This window comes from Andrena cerasifolii, chromosome 2 (genome assembly GCF_050908995.1).
Source record: "Andrena cerasifolii isolate SP2316 chromosome 2, iyAndCera1_principal, whole genome shotgun sequence".
Classification (NCBI taxonomy): Eukaryota; Metazoa; Arthropoda; class Insecta; order Hymenoptera; family Andrenidae; genus Andrena; species Andrena cerasifolii.
Window position 1 is genome coordinate 8,418,541 of NC_135119.1, and position 18,248 is coordinate 8,436,788.

The 18,248-nt window shown below is 42.5% G+C and overlaps 1 protein-coding gene across 4 annotated transcripts in view; it reads left to right on the plus strand.

Moving 5' to 3' along the window:
• The first annotated feature begins 609 nt into the window (after positions 1 to 609).
• The window catches only part of Rhogef3 (Rho guanine nucleotide exchange factor 3), a 114,056-nt gene continuing 96,417 nt past the window's right edge, over positions 610 to 18,248 (plus strand). For all 4 annotated transcript variants that reach the window (XR_013084720.1, XM_076807295.1, XM_076807296.1 and 1 more), the window contains exon 1: positions 610 to 670. Coding sequence is in view for 3 of the 4 variants with exons in the window: in XM_076807295.1 (XP_076663410.1) it covers positions 625 to 670 (46 nt within the window). In the remaining variant the exon portion in view is untranslated. The remainder of the gene's footprint in view (positions 671 to 18,248) is intronic.

Consider the following 18,248-nt stretch of genomic DNA (forward strand, 5'->3'; position numbering starts at 1 on the left):
CTGCACTTCGTCCACCGATATTCGGAAATAGGTCACGAATATGTTGCACGTTGGTTGTCTGAAATGACGCAGTCGACCCAAGACACACAATGAACTAGCAAACAGTGGAATTTTATTTTTATTTAATTCACGTATTACTTCGACATCCAAAGACCCAATCTAAATTAGCACGGAATCAAGATATCAGAATCCAACCAACATAGGACCCTGAGAGTCTCAGGCTGAGACACGACTTGGGCCACCCTGGGATTAAGGGATCTTGACTGGGACCACTTCGGAACCATTGGGTCAATCCTAGAATCAGAGGACCTTATTGGGGTCACCCGTTCAGTCAGCCTTCTCCTAAGGAAGACGGTCCAGGTCGGTCAGTATCGGGTCTTTGGGTCTTCAATTGCATTGTGTTGGCTCTCTGTGTTCCATGTTAGCCCGAATCAAGACCATGTACTTACAATCACCCGAAGTAAAAGCGTTTTTTCACACTATGTGAGCAGATTGTGCTTCGATTATTCACTGGATTGTTTGTAAATGTTTTCTTGATTTTTTTTTATTTCAGACCAACCTCGCTGCTGTTTAATCAGGTGTTAAGTGAGATCGAAGTGGATTTTTTGGACGTCAAGGACCTGCATGGTATCAACAGCGTTATTTTGTGCGGGGAAGAGGAAAGGTGGAGGTGAGTCGCACCATTTTTCAAAATCACGTGTAAATTCAGACAGAATAACTTGTTGGTAATCTTCTGTTTTAATCGCGGCAAATGCAAATATTTTTAAAGCAAGCAGTCGTAATCGCACGTGAGGTAAATTCGTGTAACTAATTTCCAGCGCGAGTGCGCCGTGTTATATAATAGCGTTCGTTTTTATTTCGTCTTGTGTCCCTACATTGGATTTTTTTTCACGCTCCGATAAATCGAGCCTCGTAGTTGTTTCTCGATTGAGTCTGAAGACCTAGTCGAGCGTGTCACACCCAGCAAGCTGAATTCCATTAACACTGGTACATTCAACCCCGATTCTAGATTAAATTGAATTTATTTTGCAAGAAACGCGGTCATGTACCCTAACATAAAATCCTTGGCCAGATGGTTTACGAATCAGACGATTCTTTAAATCGAAACCAGTCCGCGTTTCAAGTGAATTGTTGCCCGATAAATAATCGTATGCTCCAATAGATTTACTGGTTGAATGGACATCATTGGACGATTAATCATTGAGAACTGCGCTAATGGTTAAAGTTCAAAAATAACTTCGCCTCTTCGGTTGTGCATGCACATGCATAGGTTAATAAAATTTCTAGAATGTTCATAAAATTAATATCACTTCGTTTGTAAAACTGTTTACTTTCACTTTCTTCGTTTTCTTGTATATTGAGTTATCAGATTCGTTTATCTTATTTTGTTTTCCGGGTAACATCAAGTACATCACTGATAAATTTCTGATCGCGCAAAGTTTATGCGAAGATTTCCCGCTTCCGAAGGCGGTGCATAACTTTATTCAAAGTGTGTTCGGAATATGAATGAAGTAGTTGATTGGATTACGATCTTACGATACTTTTTATGATCCCGCGGACGTAAATATTTTACTGCGTATTTTAAATCGTTGGTGTATAAACACACGGATTCTGTGTTCTACTTGCTCGCATCTGTGGCCGGGTTGGGTTCGTAATTATTGAACATACGACAAATTTTGCGTCAATCTGGGAACAAGTTTCGCCGACGTAAACCAATCCGATTAAAAGTTATAAATTATTTTCTGTAGTGCTTCCTTCTTGCAAGCCAATACCAGTAATGGTTTACAAAGTAATTAGAAACTGGCAATAAAATGAAACAAACATTTGAAATTATCGCCAGCGAACTTGGGCTTGCGAAAGCAACGAAAGGATTAGTGTGAATAATATAGTGCTTACAACAATGCCTGGAAATGCTTATCAACTTAACGTGAACACTTTAAAGTCTTGAAACATTAAGGTGGCTGTGTAGTTCGTTTAATATCAAAATTGGTTTCACTGAAATCGTTTTAACTAAACTGACGTCCCACAACAGCTCGTATACCATTTTCTGTATTTTGAGACCTAACATTCGGACAAATGGTACCATTTCAACAAGGTACTTTTCTTCCTCCTAACTTTTGCCGCGCTATCTGTCTCACTTTGTTCGCGTATATCAAAGGATCCCTCAAGGTGCGACTCTTTAAATTGCTGTCATAAATTTTGCGTCTAGTCATTCTATTCTAACTAGTCAGTCTAACTAGTCGCCTTTCCTCCAAATAAATACGAAGTTTGTCGTATAGAAGTTGTTTCGTGTAACATTGTGGTATGAGAAACGAATTAAATTTCTTCAGCTGGTTCAGCCGGTTTTATTTTATCAGAATGTTCATGTCAATTAATTAATAACGTACCTACTCGAGATCTATTTTATTTAATCTTTGGCCACTCACAAGTTGACGTGAAAAGCGATCCTTCAAAAATTGATGAAACCACGGTTCCTTCAGCGGGAGATAGTAAATTCAATGTTCACAGACGCGAGCAAGGAAGTGCTCGATAATGGCAGCGACGAATACTGTCGAAAGGAATTGAGGCAGACGGCGGATGACTTTTCCTTGAATTGTTGAAAAATGACCTCTTACGTTTTCGTTGCGTTTTGGAAAGCACATTAGTAATCCCTTTGAAATATGTACTTTCCATGAACATATGTAATAATTCAAATGATCGTGCGATAAGTTTAAGAAAAAAATGACACTCCAGACAACCTTGAAACGAGCATTCGCGGGATTTCCTTGTGACGCAAGAGTCTGTTAACATTATTGATCACTGTCACGTTTAGACATTTCGCTGTATAGTGAAAAAGTCGTTAAAATATTGCCTTCATTTTCAGTCGTTTGTCTTGAAAAGTTGATTACGTCACGCGGGCAAACTTGCATAAAAGCTTTGAAGGAAAGTTGAGAAAGTTTCCGAGCAAATGGACTGAAGGTCGTATTAAGGCTACTGGTGCCTTGCCGTAAACGAAATGGCTGAAATCAAAATTGTTGAAGAGCTGCTTCTGACGTTCCTTGTGCGTTTCTATGACCGCTTGTTTAGTGACCTATCAGGATTCACTAAAATGCGAAAGCGTTTTAACCGTGGAACGTAATTACCTGTTGAGATCCCGTGAAATTGCCGTCCTTGCTAATCCTAACTACTTCCCTGAAATTTATACCACAGACTTTACCCAAGTCAAACATGAAAAAGTATTTTCCTAACAGTTAAAAGCCCTTCTCAAGAAGGCGATTCAGTAGGAACCGTTCGGTTGAAATTAAATCTTTAATATTGATATTTCATGCCTTTTTACATCGTAGCATATCTCGCGCATAAAATATTCAGTATTCAAGTTCGATCGTACGGTAACAGTTATTAAATTCCCTCCATTTCTGTATCAGCGTATCCATAAATCGCCGACCGCCGCGCGAATGCAATTTTAATTTAGAGGTCAGGGCACGGAGCAATCATTCGAAACTGATGCATTATTGGGCGGTTCACTCCAATAATGAGCCGGATTAAGACGACTAAACTCCGCGTGACAAGTGACTGGAAAGGGCCACCATTGAGCACAGTTGCTACTTCTCTGCCAGTTAATCTCCGTAAATTCGGCCATCCGACGGTTTGGAGTCTGGATCTAGGTGCTCTCGTGAGAATGTACCCGCTTCTATGACACTGTGAATGCGTCGGACGCGTTCATAGGCGAATTAGGGAGAGGTTGAAATTTAAGTCATGTCCGCGTACGTCCTGATGTGTGTCTCCTCCAGTGTCGCTTGGAAAATAGTTTCTCTGAATCGTAATAATTCGAACGAAGGTAACATTGAAATACGCGCGAGACACATTTGCATCCGGAGGGAAAATGTGAGGGGATTAAAAACGCACAGGAGAAATAACGAGTTCGTTCGAGGATCGCGCGAAGATATTCCTGTGGCCGGGTAGGGCGAAATACATTGTGTAGCGATGCCTGAATAAAACATGAGTAATTCTTTACCTCGATTCTGGTGTTAGGAACTGACGAACAATATTTGGCGAGGATTTCAATGTTCTCCCTATGAAAATCGAAAGGAGCGTAAGTGGCAGCGATCGGAGCCTGAGTGGCCGGAAATGCTATTTTCACGGCTTGTCAGAGTTGAGAGAGTTCTCTACTATACCAATCCCGAATAAAAGGACAAACTCTGTTTTATAAATAGGAAAAAAACACACACTTGACCCTCTTTCATCGCACTGTATTGGAAGTTAATTTCGTTGCTTTGTTCGAGCAAAATGTGGCCTTCGACGTTCGAAGATAAAGGCTTCAAGATTTCAAAACGGGACCATTCTGTGTACTGATAAATGTGTATATTACTGCTTATACTGATCGGAAAAGTAAGGATTCTAGATAGACGTTGCAGAAATTGACACCACTGTACATGGAAACTCAATAGGTGTATCTTTTGTTCGGTGACCTGGCTTTCGGGCTCGTGTAGGTACTCCTAAAGAGATATTTCAGATTAGCCCCAAGTTGGTTCTCGCGGAATAGAAGGCTGTTTTTCAAGCTGCAAGAGGGATTTTAGAAAAGATTCTTAGACGTGTCCATTATCTACGTATTTGCCTTTGTAGTTTCGTGTGTCACAGTACAGTGGCGGACGCAAGAAAGTTTACAACATTTAAAATCGCATAAATTTTTTAGAATTGGTCCAAAAGACGTGAGTTTTTTGAGAAGCTAGAAGGATTAGTTTGCTAAGTGACGTGTTTCGTCGTTTAAAAAAAAATGCAATTAAAAATAGTAAAAGTCATTTTTTAAACTTTCCTTTTTGTGAGCCTGTAATGAGAGTTCAAAAAACCCGTTTGTAGACTGAAGTAAGTTCATGCCTAAAATTTCATCAAAATCGGTTAACGTTGCTCTGAGCTATAAACGCTTAAAGATCACAGAATAGGATCGAAAATCGCGGATTTAGGGAATTTCGCGATTTTCGCGATAGAAGGCACACAAAAAAAGTTTTAAAAAATGATATTTACTATTTTTTTACTATTCCGTCCAATTGCATTTTCTTTTTAAATGACGAAACACGTCAATTAGCAAACTAAAACTTCTAGCTTTTAAAAAAACTCATCTGTTTTGCATCAATTCTAAAAAAGTTATGCGATTTTAAAAGTTGTAAACCTTCTTTCGTCCGCCACTGTATGTCCTACAAATTACGCTTGGACCTCTCGTAGAGCTTTACAGCAAAAAATCTTTTATAAATCATGCGTGTTGCAACGTGCGTACATGATCAGTTACCTAATTAACGGGAAGCAGGTTTTATAAACAGCTTTCCACTAATCTTACACAAAACGCTTGATCATCTCTTGTAGATGTCAACATATTATGTACAAATGCTGGTGTGTCCTGCTTTTCACGATCCACCCGGCGTTAAGAACTCGGTAAACAAAATTATGCATGCTTTAGTAGGATATGAATCGTCACACATTCCGTATTCCGTACCTACTCTCATTACACCTTTCAAATCTCGAGTTAAAATTTTTCCGACGTAAATAACTTCGTTGAAGACTATTTTAAATCGGATTTCCTTATTCACGCTGCGCGAGGAATTCACATCGCGAGTAAAACATTAAAATTAACGTTGCAGGAAACAAGGACTTTGCACAAGGAAGGATGCACGCTATGTAATGCATCTGTTGCCTATATATCTGTCTACTATCTACCCGCGTATTTATCACCCACGTGTACATGTATACTTCTTATGTGGCGGTCCGTCTATCCTTGCCCTGCTTCCAACAGCTCGAAGAGAGATTTCCGCGAGATTTACAGTTTTCTGAATTTATCTGAATGCCCCTCGCCTCTACCCCTATCCCCCATTTCCTGGCGTCCTTCAGAGAACGTCTTTTTATCATTTCACATCGAAAAATCTTTCGCGTTACGATGCTTCCTGCGGCTTCACGCGCCAGAACACCCGCTATAAATCGCGTTGAATACGTGTTTACTTTGTATTCGTCATGATATGTACAATACTCGTATAAAAAGGTGTATCCTGCAGTCCTCCGTGTGCAATTACACGGGAACAAAAATGTCGTGCGTCACGCGGGAGAAAGTTGAGTAATTCTTGGTTTTTATAGACGTAGGTTCATTGCGCCAGTTGAATTCTTTGCTGACGGGGTTGTGATTTTACTAACAAGGGGAGGACACCATGTGGTAGACACCGATTTTGATGAGCCTTGGCACGATGGATCTATGTCGAAAATAAGTAAATAGGTGTCCGAGCGTTTCTGCCATTGGGCCTTAATAATAGAGATATTTACATGGATTTTATTAAAAATTTCATAGTGGCCGTGAGGTTTTAATGGGTAAAAATCCCACGCTACCCTGGCGTCCCCGGGGGATTCCTCTCTGAAAAAGTCCGGGTGCCTTATGAAGATTTCCCCAAGTTAAAAAAAAATTATAAAAAAAAATTTATAAAAAAAATGTATAAAGTTCTTTTTTAACGTGGAGACATCTTCAGAAGGCACCCCGACGTCTCCAAAAGGGAATCACTCGCAGGCGCCAGGGTAGTGTGGGATTTTTACCCACTAAAACCCCACGGCCACTGTGAAATTTTTAATAATTTCCATGTAAATATCTCTATTATTAAGGCCCATTGGCAGAAACGCTCGGACACCTATTTACTTATTTTCTACATAGATCCATCGTGCCAAGGCTCATAAAAATCGGTGTCTACCACATGGTGTCCTCCCCTTGTAAGTCCCACAATTATTTGTGGGACTTATAATCTCAATATGCTTCTTATTCGCGTGAAATTCGCATTGTTCCATTCCCAGTTGCCAGGTTAAACAATTGAAGTTTTAAGAACGTCGAGGATGAAATTAATTCTGGGAATCCGATCTCATTAAGGTCATCCTTTTGGGCGCAGGTTTAATTAATTCCTGTCAGGTCTTCGTCAAGAACCGTGCTGAAAAATTAAACTTCGGTTGTTGAGTAATTGAAGTTACTCGGTGGAAATCGAGCGAACGAAAGTCTAAATTGTACGAAATATATGTATATATGAATCTGTGCAGAATACATTTTCGCTTTCTGAGCATTAATTTTTTCCGAATGCCGTTAAGATAGTATCGGTGACCATTTTGTAGGTCGTTTTAGGTCGGCCTCCTTCGTGTACGAAGGGATCCCAAGGTTCTTTTCTTCACCTTCTTACCATTTCCAAGATCACCTATTATCGCGGGGAACTCGCTGGCGTAAGCGTTACTTCCTTTATTGCCTGGCCGCAGATTGAGTAGCACTACTGGCATCAAGTGGAGTCATCTGTCCGTGATCAGACCAAGGCTGCTTTCTAGGAAGATGATTGCCTCTATAGATTTTTTTTTTTAATATCTATGTTTATCGGTAATTTTAACACATCGTTAATTAAACGTATTATTATTACAACGTATAAAATATTTTAAATATTGCACAATTTAGGTAACATGTATTTTGATTTTCTGACTAGTTTCATTATATCTTTCGCTTGTTTCACGAAGATCGTAATCCTTACGGATTTCCCATAGTAACTCAATGATGCAAAAGTTTCGACAGTCTAGTTCAAACTTCCTCATAAAATACCTTTCAAGATAGTTAACGAGTACTTAACCATGTGGAGCCCTGTCTTCCCCTCAACTGATACCTAGACACATCCTATCCTCGTTTTAAGATCACGCCCTCAGTAAACGCCCAAGTTCTGTCTTTCTCGCGAGACTTCGCCCTTCGCTAAGTCGATGTGATCGAGAGAATCGTGTTAAACTATCCAAACTAAATCATGGCGCAGTTACCGTCACACAGATGTAAGAAATATGAAAAGCTTCTTGTCGCGTCGTTCGCGTACTTTTAGATGCGATGAAATTAATAAAAGTATTAATAAAATGTTTTATCGCGTGGAGGATTCCAGTAAAGAAAGCAGGTAAAAGTGGAGGATAAGTTTGAAGCTAAAATATTCCTTCTTTTCTCTTTGTTTCCTTCGCGAATCATCAGGAGCTGTCGGCTTTTCAAAAACGTTTTAGTACGTAGGAGACGTCCGAAAAGGATTTCAAGGGTTGCTGGATATTGCGCACCCCCTTGTGACTTGAAAAGAAGAATAGGTATCCTTTCTCGAGAGAAAAATCGGATTTAAAACGATATTTTGCGCGACTCAGTTCGCGTCCCAATTTTCACCATCCATCGATCTAGAACGGAGAAAATTGTTTCGATATGATAGATCGATTTCCCTTAACGAAGGCAAATACGTTGCAGAGGTTGGTGTAGATCCCCGACTCGTTCGTTAACGAGAATGCCGACTGTTAGCTATTCTTCGCTTTGAAGGAACCACCGACGAACGAGGAGGGCAGAGAAACGAATAAAAGATCGCATAATACGAAAGTTGGGGACGGGCCCTCCTCTTTCACTTTTTTCTCTAAAATCTTTCCAGAAAATCGTGCATTCTATCGTAGGGGCGTCTCTTCCTTTCGGGTAAGAATGTCTTCCTTTGAGCCTCGTTTTCACGAGAAAGATTCCCTCGTATTTTCCAGTGGAATCATTGTTACGAACTTGACTTTCAGTTTAAGCAAAGAATTAAGAGCGTTTGAAGATTGTTTAATACAACAAAGGCTGTGAAAATGCAAAGTTACGTTGCGTATTAAAGCACCGACAGGCGATATTAATGCCGTCCACGTAAAATGATGCGGATATCCGGTAGAATAGCGAGGTAAGTGTAAACACTTCAACGATCATGGCTGTTGCTAATGACAAACAAAAGAGCGTAACTGCTTCATAAAATCGCGGAGAGATTTCAAACTCCGCTGTAACGAGGGCATGGAAGAAAGATCAACAGAAATGCGATCAATAGAAGAGTTGGAGAACGCGTAAGGCCATTGAAAAAACAACCTACGTTCCATGCTACGAGAGAAAATTACGACGAGGCTATAAAATCACGAAAAGATAACCCGATGATAACGACAATAAGCCTGAATTACTAACTTTACATAAAGCAGACCTATGTGTCACAATCGTAAAATCCTCGTGTGAACTAAAAAAAAAAAACGAGTCCGTTGATATTTAAACAATATTAGAGTAAATTAAAAAAGAAAGAATCGAGGAAATGGGATCAGAATACCCCGATATCAATGGATCTTAACACCAAAGGACTCTACCTCCAAAGTAGGAAAGCTGCCCGAGCATCCGCAATCGCCATTGCTCCTCCATACTTCTGATCGACCAAAAAAAAAAAGAAAAGAAAACTCCCCCACGGGGGTAAGATAAACAAAAACAGAGGGCAGGTGAGAGAAAGGGTTAAAGTAGCAAAGCAAGGATGTTAGAACCATCCAGCAGACGTCGACGGTCTGTATGCTCCGGCCGCGGAGGCTGCGCGGAAAAATCGATAGCAAACGCGAACCGACGGCGTCGTCGTCGGCAATGGTAGCGGTGGCGGTGGTAGCGACGGTGGTGGTGGTGGTGGCGACGATGGTGGTGGTGGTGGTGGTGGTGGTGGTGGCGAGTAGCAGGATAGAGTCCGATGGTGCAGTCACCGTTGGGACCGGCAGCCCAAAAGACACACGCGGACCTCGCACGTTCTCCACCCCCTTCCCCATTTGGAGCACCCCCATCCGACACCTATTCGTCCTCGAACTATTTTTCGCACGACCCTGAGAGAACGTGCCGTGCCCCGAACGGGACTCGTTTCCCCGGCGGAGCACGCTGTCTGGTCCCCAGGCTACGGACGGGCGCAAAAGGAGCCGTCGCGCACCGGCGGCCGTGGTGGCTCGTTTACCGGACGTGCAGTGGGTGTGTGATAGCAAATGCAATGCTGGTGACGCGACGTGACACAACGGGACACAACGTGACGGCTATACGACGGGGCATGACGACGCTTCCTTGGCTCTTCCGGCACTCCTGCCTGCCCTCCTGCTGCGGACCGATCGCGTGTGAGCCAAGATGAATGCATGTTGTGACGCGTGACCACACCACCGGCCCCGGCACACGGCACACGCCGCTCGAACACGCTCCTGGGACTTTTGCTCCGGCTCCTGCGGCTCGCCGTTCGCGTCCACGTTCCCGACAGTGGATGATAAATGTTTAAGTGAACGGTAAATGTCACCCTCGGCAGCCGGGCGAGCAGCCGTACAATGTGCGCGTACCTTTCAACGGATCCGCGCGTGACTTGGCCCACTGATATTTTCGGTATAGTTTCAATTCGGGCAGATGCACCGTGTCTCCCTGTCTTGCGGGGATTTCGGGGCTTACTGGCTGAGAAGCTTCTCGCGGAATATACCATGCTACGCTACGCGCCTTTTAGAGGACAATGACCCCGTGTACCTTGCTTCCTTCCGAGCCTGTCTGATACGGTCGCTCGCTTAACAGCCTCGATCTTTTCCCGTCTCCGTGTCTGGCCTGAAGAGTAGGCAGATACTTGTTAATCGTACGCTCTGCGATGCTAGAATTGGTAGATTTCCGTGGAACGATACCGGCGAACGAGGATCGTCGTGTTTGTTGAAGCTCAGCTTCGTGTCTCGGTGCAGTTTCGAAACGAGAATTGATGTGCACGAATGTCAAAACATGCCCCTTAACGCGTCGGCGGTGTTGGCGAAACTACGGCCAACTTTCAATCATATTAGGACGTTTACAACGGGAACGTTGTGTGATACTTTCAACAACGCCGCACAATATGCAACACTAAAGTCGTTAGTACCGCTACAACTAGACCGAGTGCGGTTTTTGCGGTGCTCGAATTTCTGTCGGTGTCCGTGCAGCGTTATTTATGGTTCGTAATTTATCGAAGCATCGTTTTGTCGCGTTGCAACTAAATCTCTCGTCGAACGTACACAGTGATACGTGTTTGTTCGAATTACCGTCGAAATACCGTATCATCCTTCTTGTTTTTTTCTTCTTCCGGCAGTCGTTGTTCGCTTTATGCAATTCAGCGCAAACTATTGAGGCGTTTCAACGCGGACAAGAACTGGAAATGTAGCGAAACGTAGCCCCGTTTCGTTAATTCGATCTCTCTTTGGATTTCGGTTTACATCTTTCCTGGGCTCTCTCATTCTCTTTTGCCGCTGTTGCTGCATGAGCATTATTAATCAGCGTCGCGGCTTACTACAATGCATCCCAACGTGCATAACACTGAAATATTCTCTTGTACGTTCTCCCCTTCTTCCATCATTCTTTCACTCCGTGTCACTTCTCTGCCTCAAGAGCAATCCTCCACTTTTGTCAAGCCTATTCCAACGTATCCCTGTACACAGGCCAACATAAGCATGAAAGATTAAAAACGTTACGAGCTCTTAAGTCCCGTGCAATTATTATTTTACCTCTCGACGGATGATCTAGCTCGAAGCTACAGGGGTCGTAACCCGCATGTACGATTTCGCCTACAATTGTCTGCTGTATCGATGGCTCCGTTCCCTTAAAAATGTCGTCCCCTTTCGAGATTCATATCACATTGTTACAGATCGAACGTCTTGATTCTATTTCCGAGTTTCTTATTATTGTTGGCAAACTACCCTTAAGCCTCGTCAAAGGAGTTCAACAGTCCTCGGATAATTGTACCCGCAAATTATCCTCTTTGAGCCGGCCGCGAAAGCTCGATATTCGGTACTCCAAGATACACGAGATACCACTTTGATCGCTTAATTGACTGGACGGTCTGGCAGTAATTAGCGAATGGTCCTCGAGTCACTTTTTACGGGCGACTTAAGAAACGCGAGTAGCAAACCTTGGAACGTAGCGAGGTCCCCCGTGACTTTGCAGTTTATAGATAGCGTGTCAAATACTTCAGATCCTATTCTTCTACTTAAACGTCTAATCGTATTTATGCAAGTGGCTCTAGATGGATTCTGTTGTTGCAATGTCCCCTGTACGTGCACTTCATCGCGCACTTACTTGTCCACACCTCGCGGTGCACTTTCGTCGTGAATAAGGTCACAGAATTTTTCAGGCATGGTGCCTCTATCCGTCACGAATTTTCATTTTCTCAAAGGCTGTCGCTTCCGGTCACGTTCCACGAATAAACTGTATTACTCTCCGATTCGCGGTATATCCCTCCCTTTGTGCTCGATCCCTGGCGATTGGCCGGGATGTTCCAAATAGTTTGTGGTTGCACCGTGCTTTAGGGTTTCCGGTATAGCGATCGCCTCGCGAAACATAGTCACGCTGATGCGCTCATATACGTTGGAAAATTTTCGGAGAGGACGAATTTTATTCGGCAAGCGAACCTACAGTCACTGTTATTCCTCGACTGGCGAACGGTCCTTGAATAAGTTATTTCACAGTGGAAATGTTCCATAAGTTATCTTTGCAAAACCAGCTGCCGTATTTTCACCGATTTTGTTCATTTTTTTCTTCTCTTTCGTTTTGGGATAAGCTAACTATCAATCAGTTCAGAGCTTACTGCAGAGCTTATGTACTTCTTATTCGTCTGAAGTATAAGATAAGTCTTATACTTCATATTACGTCGTTGTAAATTTTTAAGCGACGAGATGCTTCTCGAAAGGTATCGTCTGCCTATTTCGGCAATATCAACGGGAGCAAAGTGACCATCTGTGAAACAACAGAATTGTAGAATTGAAAAATAGGAAATTAACGAAGGGCAACGGCCAAGAACAGAAAGTTGTTCGGGGGGTGTCCTTAGGATCGATATCTTGTTATCGGAAAGCGCTAGTCATTCTGATAAAACGATATGGCGGGTATCGAGATAAATTACAAAACAGCAGCAACGTATCGAGCGGCATGATTTTCACAATAACATACGGACACGGGGTTCCGTTTTCACTGCTGTGTCAAGACACAAGACTCACCGTAAAATCTGCGCGTCGCAAACAGAACCGCTAGGTACATATAAAAATAGAGGACATTCGACATACGTTCAATTTATGTTCCCTCCTTTCCACGTGAAACCTATGTGAAGGTTATTTTATGTGATACTCATTTTATGGTACCAGATATGGTTCCCTATCGTTTCCCTTTTAAACGGATCGTAGAAAGAGAAATATTTCGATAAACGTTTATTTCCATACACGGAGCGCCCGATCGCAAGTGTATCATTCAGCATCAGTCCGACAGCAGACGCCCGATGATAGCGAAACGTCAGAACAATATTCCAAGAGACACAACCTAGAAACCTGGAACTTTAACAATTCTGGTCGTGAAAGCGTCAAGCGTTTCGTATCGATTACAGTTCCTTCACTTTCTCACTCTGCTACGCATTTTTCCAACTTCCGCCTAATGCACGCGTGCCGTTGACATACAAGTTTTCACGGTACCTGACCCAAGGGTTGGAAAAATGTAGATCGAACCGGCGATTTACCGCGAGGGGTGGTTGAAAGACGCGCAAGAGAAATGAGCTCGACGAGATGGAACAGCCCCGCCGGAAAATTCACTTTTTCCCTAAGAAAATCGTACACCCGTTCCCTCTTCCCCTTTTCACACATTAAACCGTGTTGGGCTTAATGATTTTATCTAATGCCGGCGCTTTAGGAATTCAATAGTCCCCGTAATGTCGAAAAGGTTACGAGTTTGAAACGCTTTAGCTGTGTACCTACGTCTCGTTCGACGAATTCCTCTTGGCTTTCAAGCGAGATTGAATTTTTCCGCAATTTCCACGTCTTCCTCTCTGGTCGTTTATCGCGGTACTTAAAAGTGAGGCAATTTCTATGGATAAAGTAGCAGAGTGAATTATAAACTTTTAGAGCTCAAAGAGAATCGACGGATGCCTAGGAACTCGGATGTATTTGGTAACTTCGCCAGAGGCCGCGGGTAGAAAAAAAGATTTCCCTGGAGAAACGCGGACAGCGAGATCTAAAAAGAATTCGCGAAACAAGAACAAAGTTAAATCCGTGTAACACAAGCGCCCGCGATCCCGTGGATGCTACCGAGTCCCCCACAGAGCAATAAAGAGCAGCTTTTCATTTTGCACTTTTTAGGGCGAGCATTCAAAGCGGAGAAAGATCGCGCCGGACTAATCCGCGATTTCTGCCTGGCGCTAAAAGGGGGCAACAATGAAACTCCAGGCGACGACGTGTTCGGATCTAGTCGAGGGAGCTCGTCGTTCACGCGCCCCTTTGATAACTCCGCGTCGATCATTTCCCTGATCCTACAACAATGCCAACTGTAAGATTTAATAACAATAATCGAGAGACTCGAGGCGCCGAGGATATCGGGCTCGCAACAGCAATAAACGCGTAAATCGGCTGCCGATCAGCGCTGCAATAATTATACATAATGGACATTTTGTCGTGGAAGACCAGCTTGCGCAAGAGGAGCATGACTTTTCTGAAAATGCTGAGAAGAGGCGATCGTTGTTTCGATTTCTGCGATCAACCGGTCCACGCATTGTTCGCTAACGAGCCCGCCGTAGACGAACTCGTAGGGAAGCCGATTCTCCGCGACGAGACTGGCAGCATTTTCGAAAACACGTATCGATCGTGTTGCTTGTACGAGAACAAATGCAAATCGCCGGGAATCGAGTAAAAAGGAAAACTGTACCCGACATGTGCATCGTGGGGCGAGGCGAACTTCCCAGTAAAAGAATTCCGCTGTGAATGGTTTCGGTACGGGCGTTATTCCGATAACCCTAACCGGAAGCAGTGCCGAATGGAAGGTGCAACACTTGCTCCGATTTGTAACATTTGGGAAACATTGCTTTTCTTCTTAATGGAATTGCGCGGAGTTACGGTTTCGTGGGGGAATCCAAGACTTTTCGAGAGCTGGACGATGTTCGAGCATGGAATCGGCGTCTGTGGAGAGAACGTGAAGCGTGTCAGGTGAGCCTTCAAGAAATATTTATCAAACTTTTTTATTTCTTTTATACTTGGAAAACGAGCAAACGCAGGATGTTCAATTGAAGATGTGGTTGTAAATACAATTGCGAATCACGCTGAACTGTGCGTTAATGTGTTTCATGCTGTAACGTTGTTGGGACATCAAAGGGCATTGCGAGAAAGGGCTTTCTGCTCGGTGGAGAGCTCGAAGATACAATAAATTATAAACTTAGATAGTTCTTCGAAAAAGAGACAACTCGCTTTGGCTCGGGGCAATTTTCTTCTGGTAAAAAAGGAGCGTCGAACCGCCTTGACCTCGTTCTACTTTTTTTTATAACACCTTGCACACGTTGCACAGCTTCTTTGCTAGACGTAGGCACCTAGGAGAGACATGCCCCCACCTTCGTTTCTTCTTTGCCCATTCTTTGCCAAAAGCCCCGGTGACCTCTCGAGGTCGACGACCCAGTTATCTATTTACTGGCGAATTTTATCTCGGGTCTATGCTCAAGTCTAATCTTGCGTCAGGCTTTCATTATGCCCGCTGATACTGGGCAAAATATTAAAGAGGATAGCCGAAGTAAAGGATCGTGTAAACACAGGACAGTAAGAAATTTATTTCCCTCGGAACATAATAGGGATCTATTTTTAAATTTGGCAACGTATTGTTGAATGAATTAGACAAGACGAGAAGTGCTAATTGGTCCTATATGTATGTTTGTCCTTAAACTACGGTCGCTTATAAAAATTTATTGTCCTATTCTGTGGCGATCCTATGCCTGGGCTCGCAGCATATGTACAGTAGGACACCGCTAAGCGGTTGGACAATGGTAGCAGCTAATAAACTTAATGGCTCTATGGCTAGCGGCAGTAATTATAAAAGCAACAGCAGTTTAGTTGACGATGAAGCACAGAGAGGAACAAAAGCGCAGCGCTAAGCGATTTATTTGGCAAATTAGTTGACTTTCTGTATTTGATGGTCCCAGGCTTGTCGTGTCCCAGTTTCTGTGAAAACATTTTCATTAACGAGCCCGAAATTTTACGGCAAACACTACGCTCCCGACGAGCAAATACTTATCCTTGACTTACCAACCGTAATTACACATTCGCTGTTTCTTCGACGCGTTTCCATCGTTGCATGCGCGCATTCACGTCGCAAATTGAAATCATCGCATCGTTAGGTCGCGTTCGCCGGGCAACAGGGGCTGAAGAAGAAACCTCCAATTAAAGGTTCATTTCGCAGAATACGCACTCTTTAATTCCTTCGCATCCTCAATACGTCATTCAGCGACAAGTAATGCAACTTAACAGCATGTTTGCTTTCGTTAAGGACGATCCGCTGTCGGAAAAACTGTCTGTTTGCATCTTGAATTGGTTGGTACTGCTATTAGGCCGCAATAATTTGGGGAGTACCAGAGGGTATTATTAAACAAGCTTTAATTGGCGGTTACGCCAACGGTGATAATTATTACGTACAATCATTATTATGTACCCTTTTACTTGTATGTTATCCTAGTCTGCCTCATCGAACTAATAAGCCGATTATTTGCATTGTAACGTATAATCGGAATGTTAGACTCTCTGCGTTAATTAGTAATTTCGCAGAGCTTTCTGATTGCTCGCGTTCTATAACGAGATGTAACAGAAGGGGGTAAATACACTTTCCAGGGGCCGCCACTATATTCAAGTATGGTGAAACGTTTCTAATCTGAATGATTACTATTAACAGATCGTGATGTACGTGTCGAAAATGAATATTCGTTAGTGTCACAACCATAAAAGCATTTTTCCGTCGACATTGGATTCAATAATGTTTCGCTCAACGATTGGCGTGCTCTGGCAAGAATCGTGTGTAGGAACGTATCCGCGTCAGGTGTGTACACGTACACTTCTGCGGCCAATCTCATTAAAGGCACCAATTGTTTCCAACTCATATTCAAACTTCCATTCAACCGTATAGAGTAGAATACACCATAGTTTTCCGTTTTACCCGTCAGCTCCTTCCATTTTCTACGAAAATGAATGGGAGGACGTCAACCACGCTAGGAAAACAAAATTATCGTCATCGGTTGATGCTTCCTCGCAGAATGGGAGACTTGTTTTTGAGCCCCCATTCAATTTCACGTGTTACACTTCCTTCTCGTCTTTTTCTTCCTCACGGCGATATTCTAAAGGACCTTTACTACCGTTCACCTTCCCAACACTTAATAAGTATCATTATTACCTCGATAAAGATTAGCTTTGAATAATTTTTCCCACAAAATAAGATTCCTGTTTGGAAAATTTCGTTTAACTCGGTATTCCTCTGTTATTCCGTCTCTTTGAAAACATTTTCGAACTTTTTTTCATTGGACCCATTGGAAATGCATAGTTTGATTTTATAGCAGGAAGACATGCATAATGCGTTCAGGAATCCATTCCCACCACCACCGCAAATTATTTTTTTTCGATAGAATTTATTGATTCGCCGTGTTTGCACAGTTTTCATCAAAGAAAATATATAATGGCCGGCAGCATCGTACACAACTGTGTCTGTCATTCACGAGCCACAATGTTCCAATCATTTTTACCGCGGCTACGATCTCTTATGGCGTTCCGTATTTTTAGAAGCAATTAAAACTTGACCGCCGTTGCGTACGTAGTTTCGAATTGCGGTATAACATTAGTAGATGCTTAACAAATTCCTGATACTATTTTAAATTCTTTCGACCGAAGCATTTATCGAGTTGCGGAAAATTTAATGTTCCTGGTTAAAATCTTCCTCGCACGTTGAATAACGTACCCAACATAGTTTGGAAATAATTATTAAACGAGCTAGCGTGCGGTTCGAGGTTGCAAATTTAGATTTCTCCTATTACCTTTCATTTCATGAGAAATAATTTCTGATACAATCACAGAAATAATATTTCTCTGCAGGTATAAATGGAGGTAGAAGGAGCGGTGTGCATCACATTCGCAATAATTAAATTATTTTCATCTACCATACAATAATATTTCATGTTAATAGTTTCGATTATTTACTATTGCCACAGGACTGCGCGCATAAAAGTTCGCAGGGGTGAGTTTCCCCTTTAACAAGCATTCCTCGCGAGTCCACGCATAAACCACACATACGCCACGCATATTTACTACGAAGAGTAGAAACTTGCGAACAAAGCTTGCGATATAGAATCATCAAACGGCGACGTATTATTCTAAGAAGACGTAGGTATTGTAGAATGTAGAATTACGAAACTTACATACCTTGCTCGAGACATCACAGACATTATTCGGTCTGTGCCCAATGGTAAATTCAAATCTATGAGAAAACAATTTCCTATAATATTTCCTCCATCGGAATATAGGTGAAACCTAAGTAGTTCTATTTTCTTCTTTAGTTTATTTCAACGCATTTCTTTCTTATGCTTTAAGTTCCTATTAAAAGTGAAAGCTTATTCGAAATAACAGTTTTTCTAAGACTTGACATTACGATTAAGAGCGTCAAAACTACGTTCAAAAGAATATTTTATATGCAC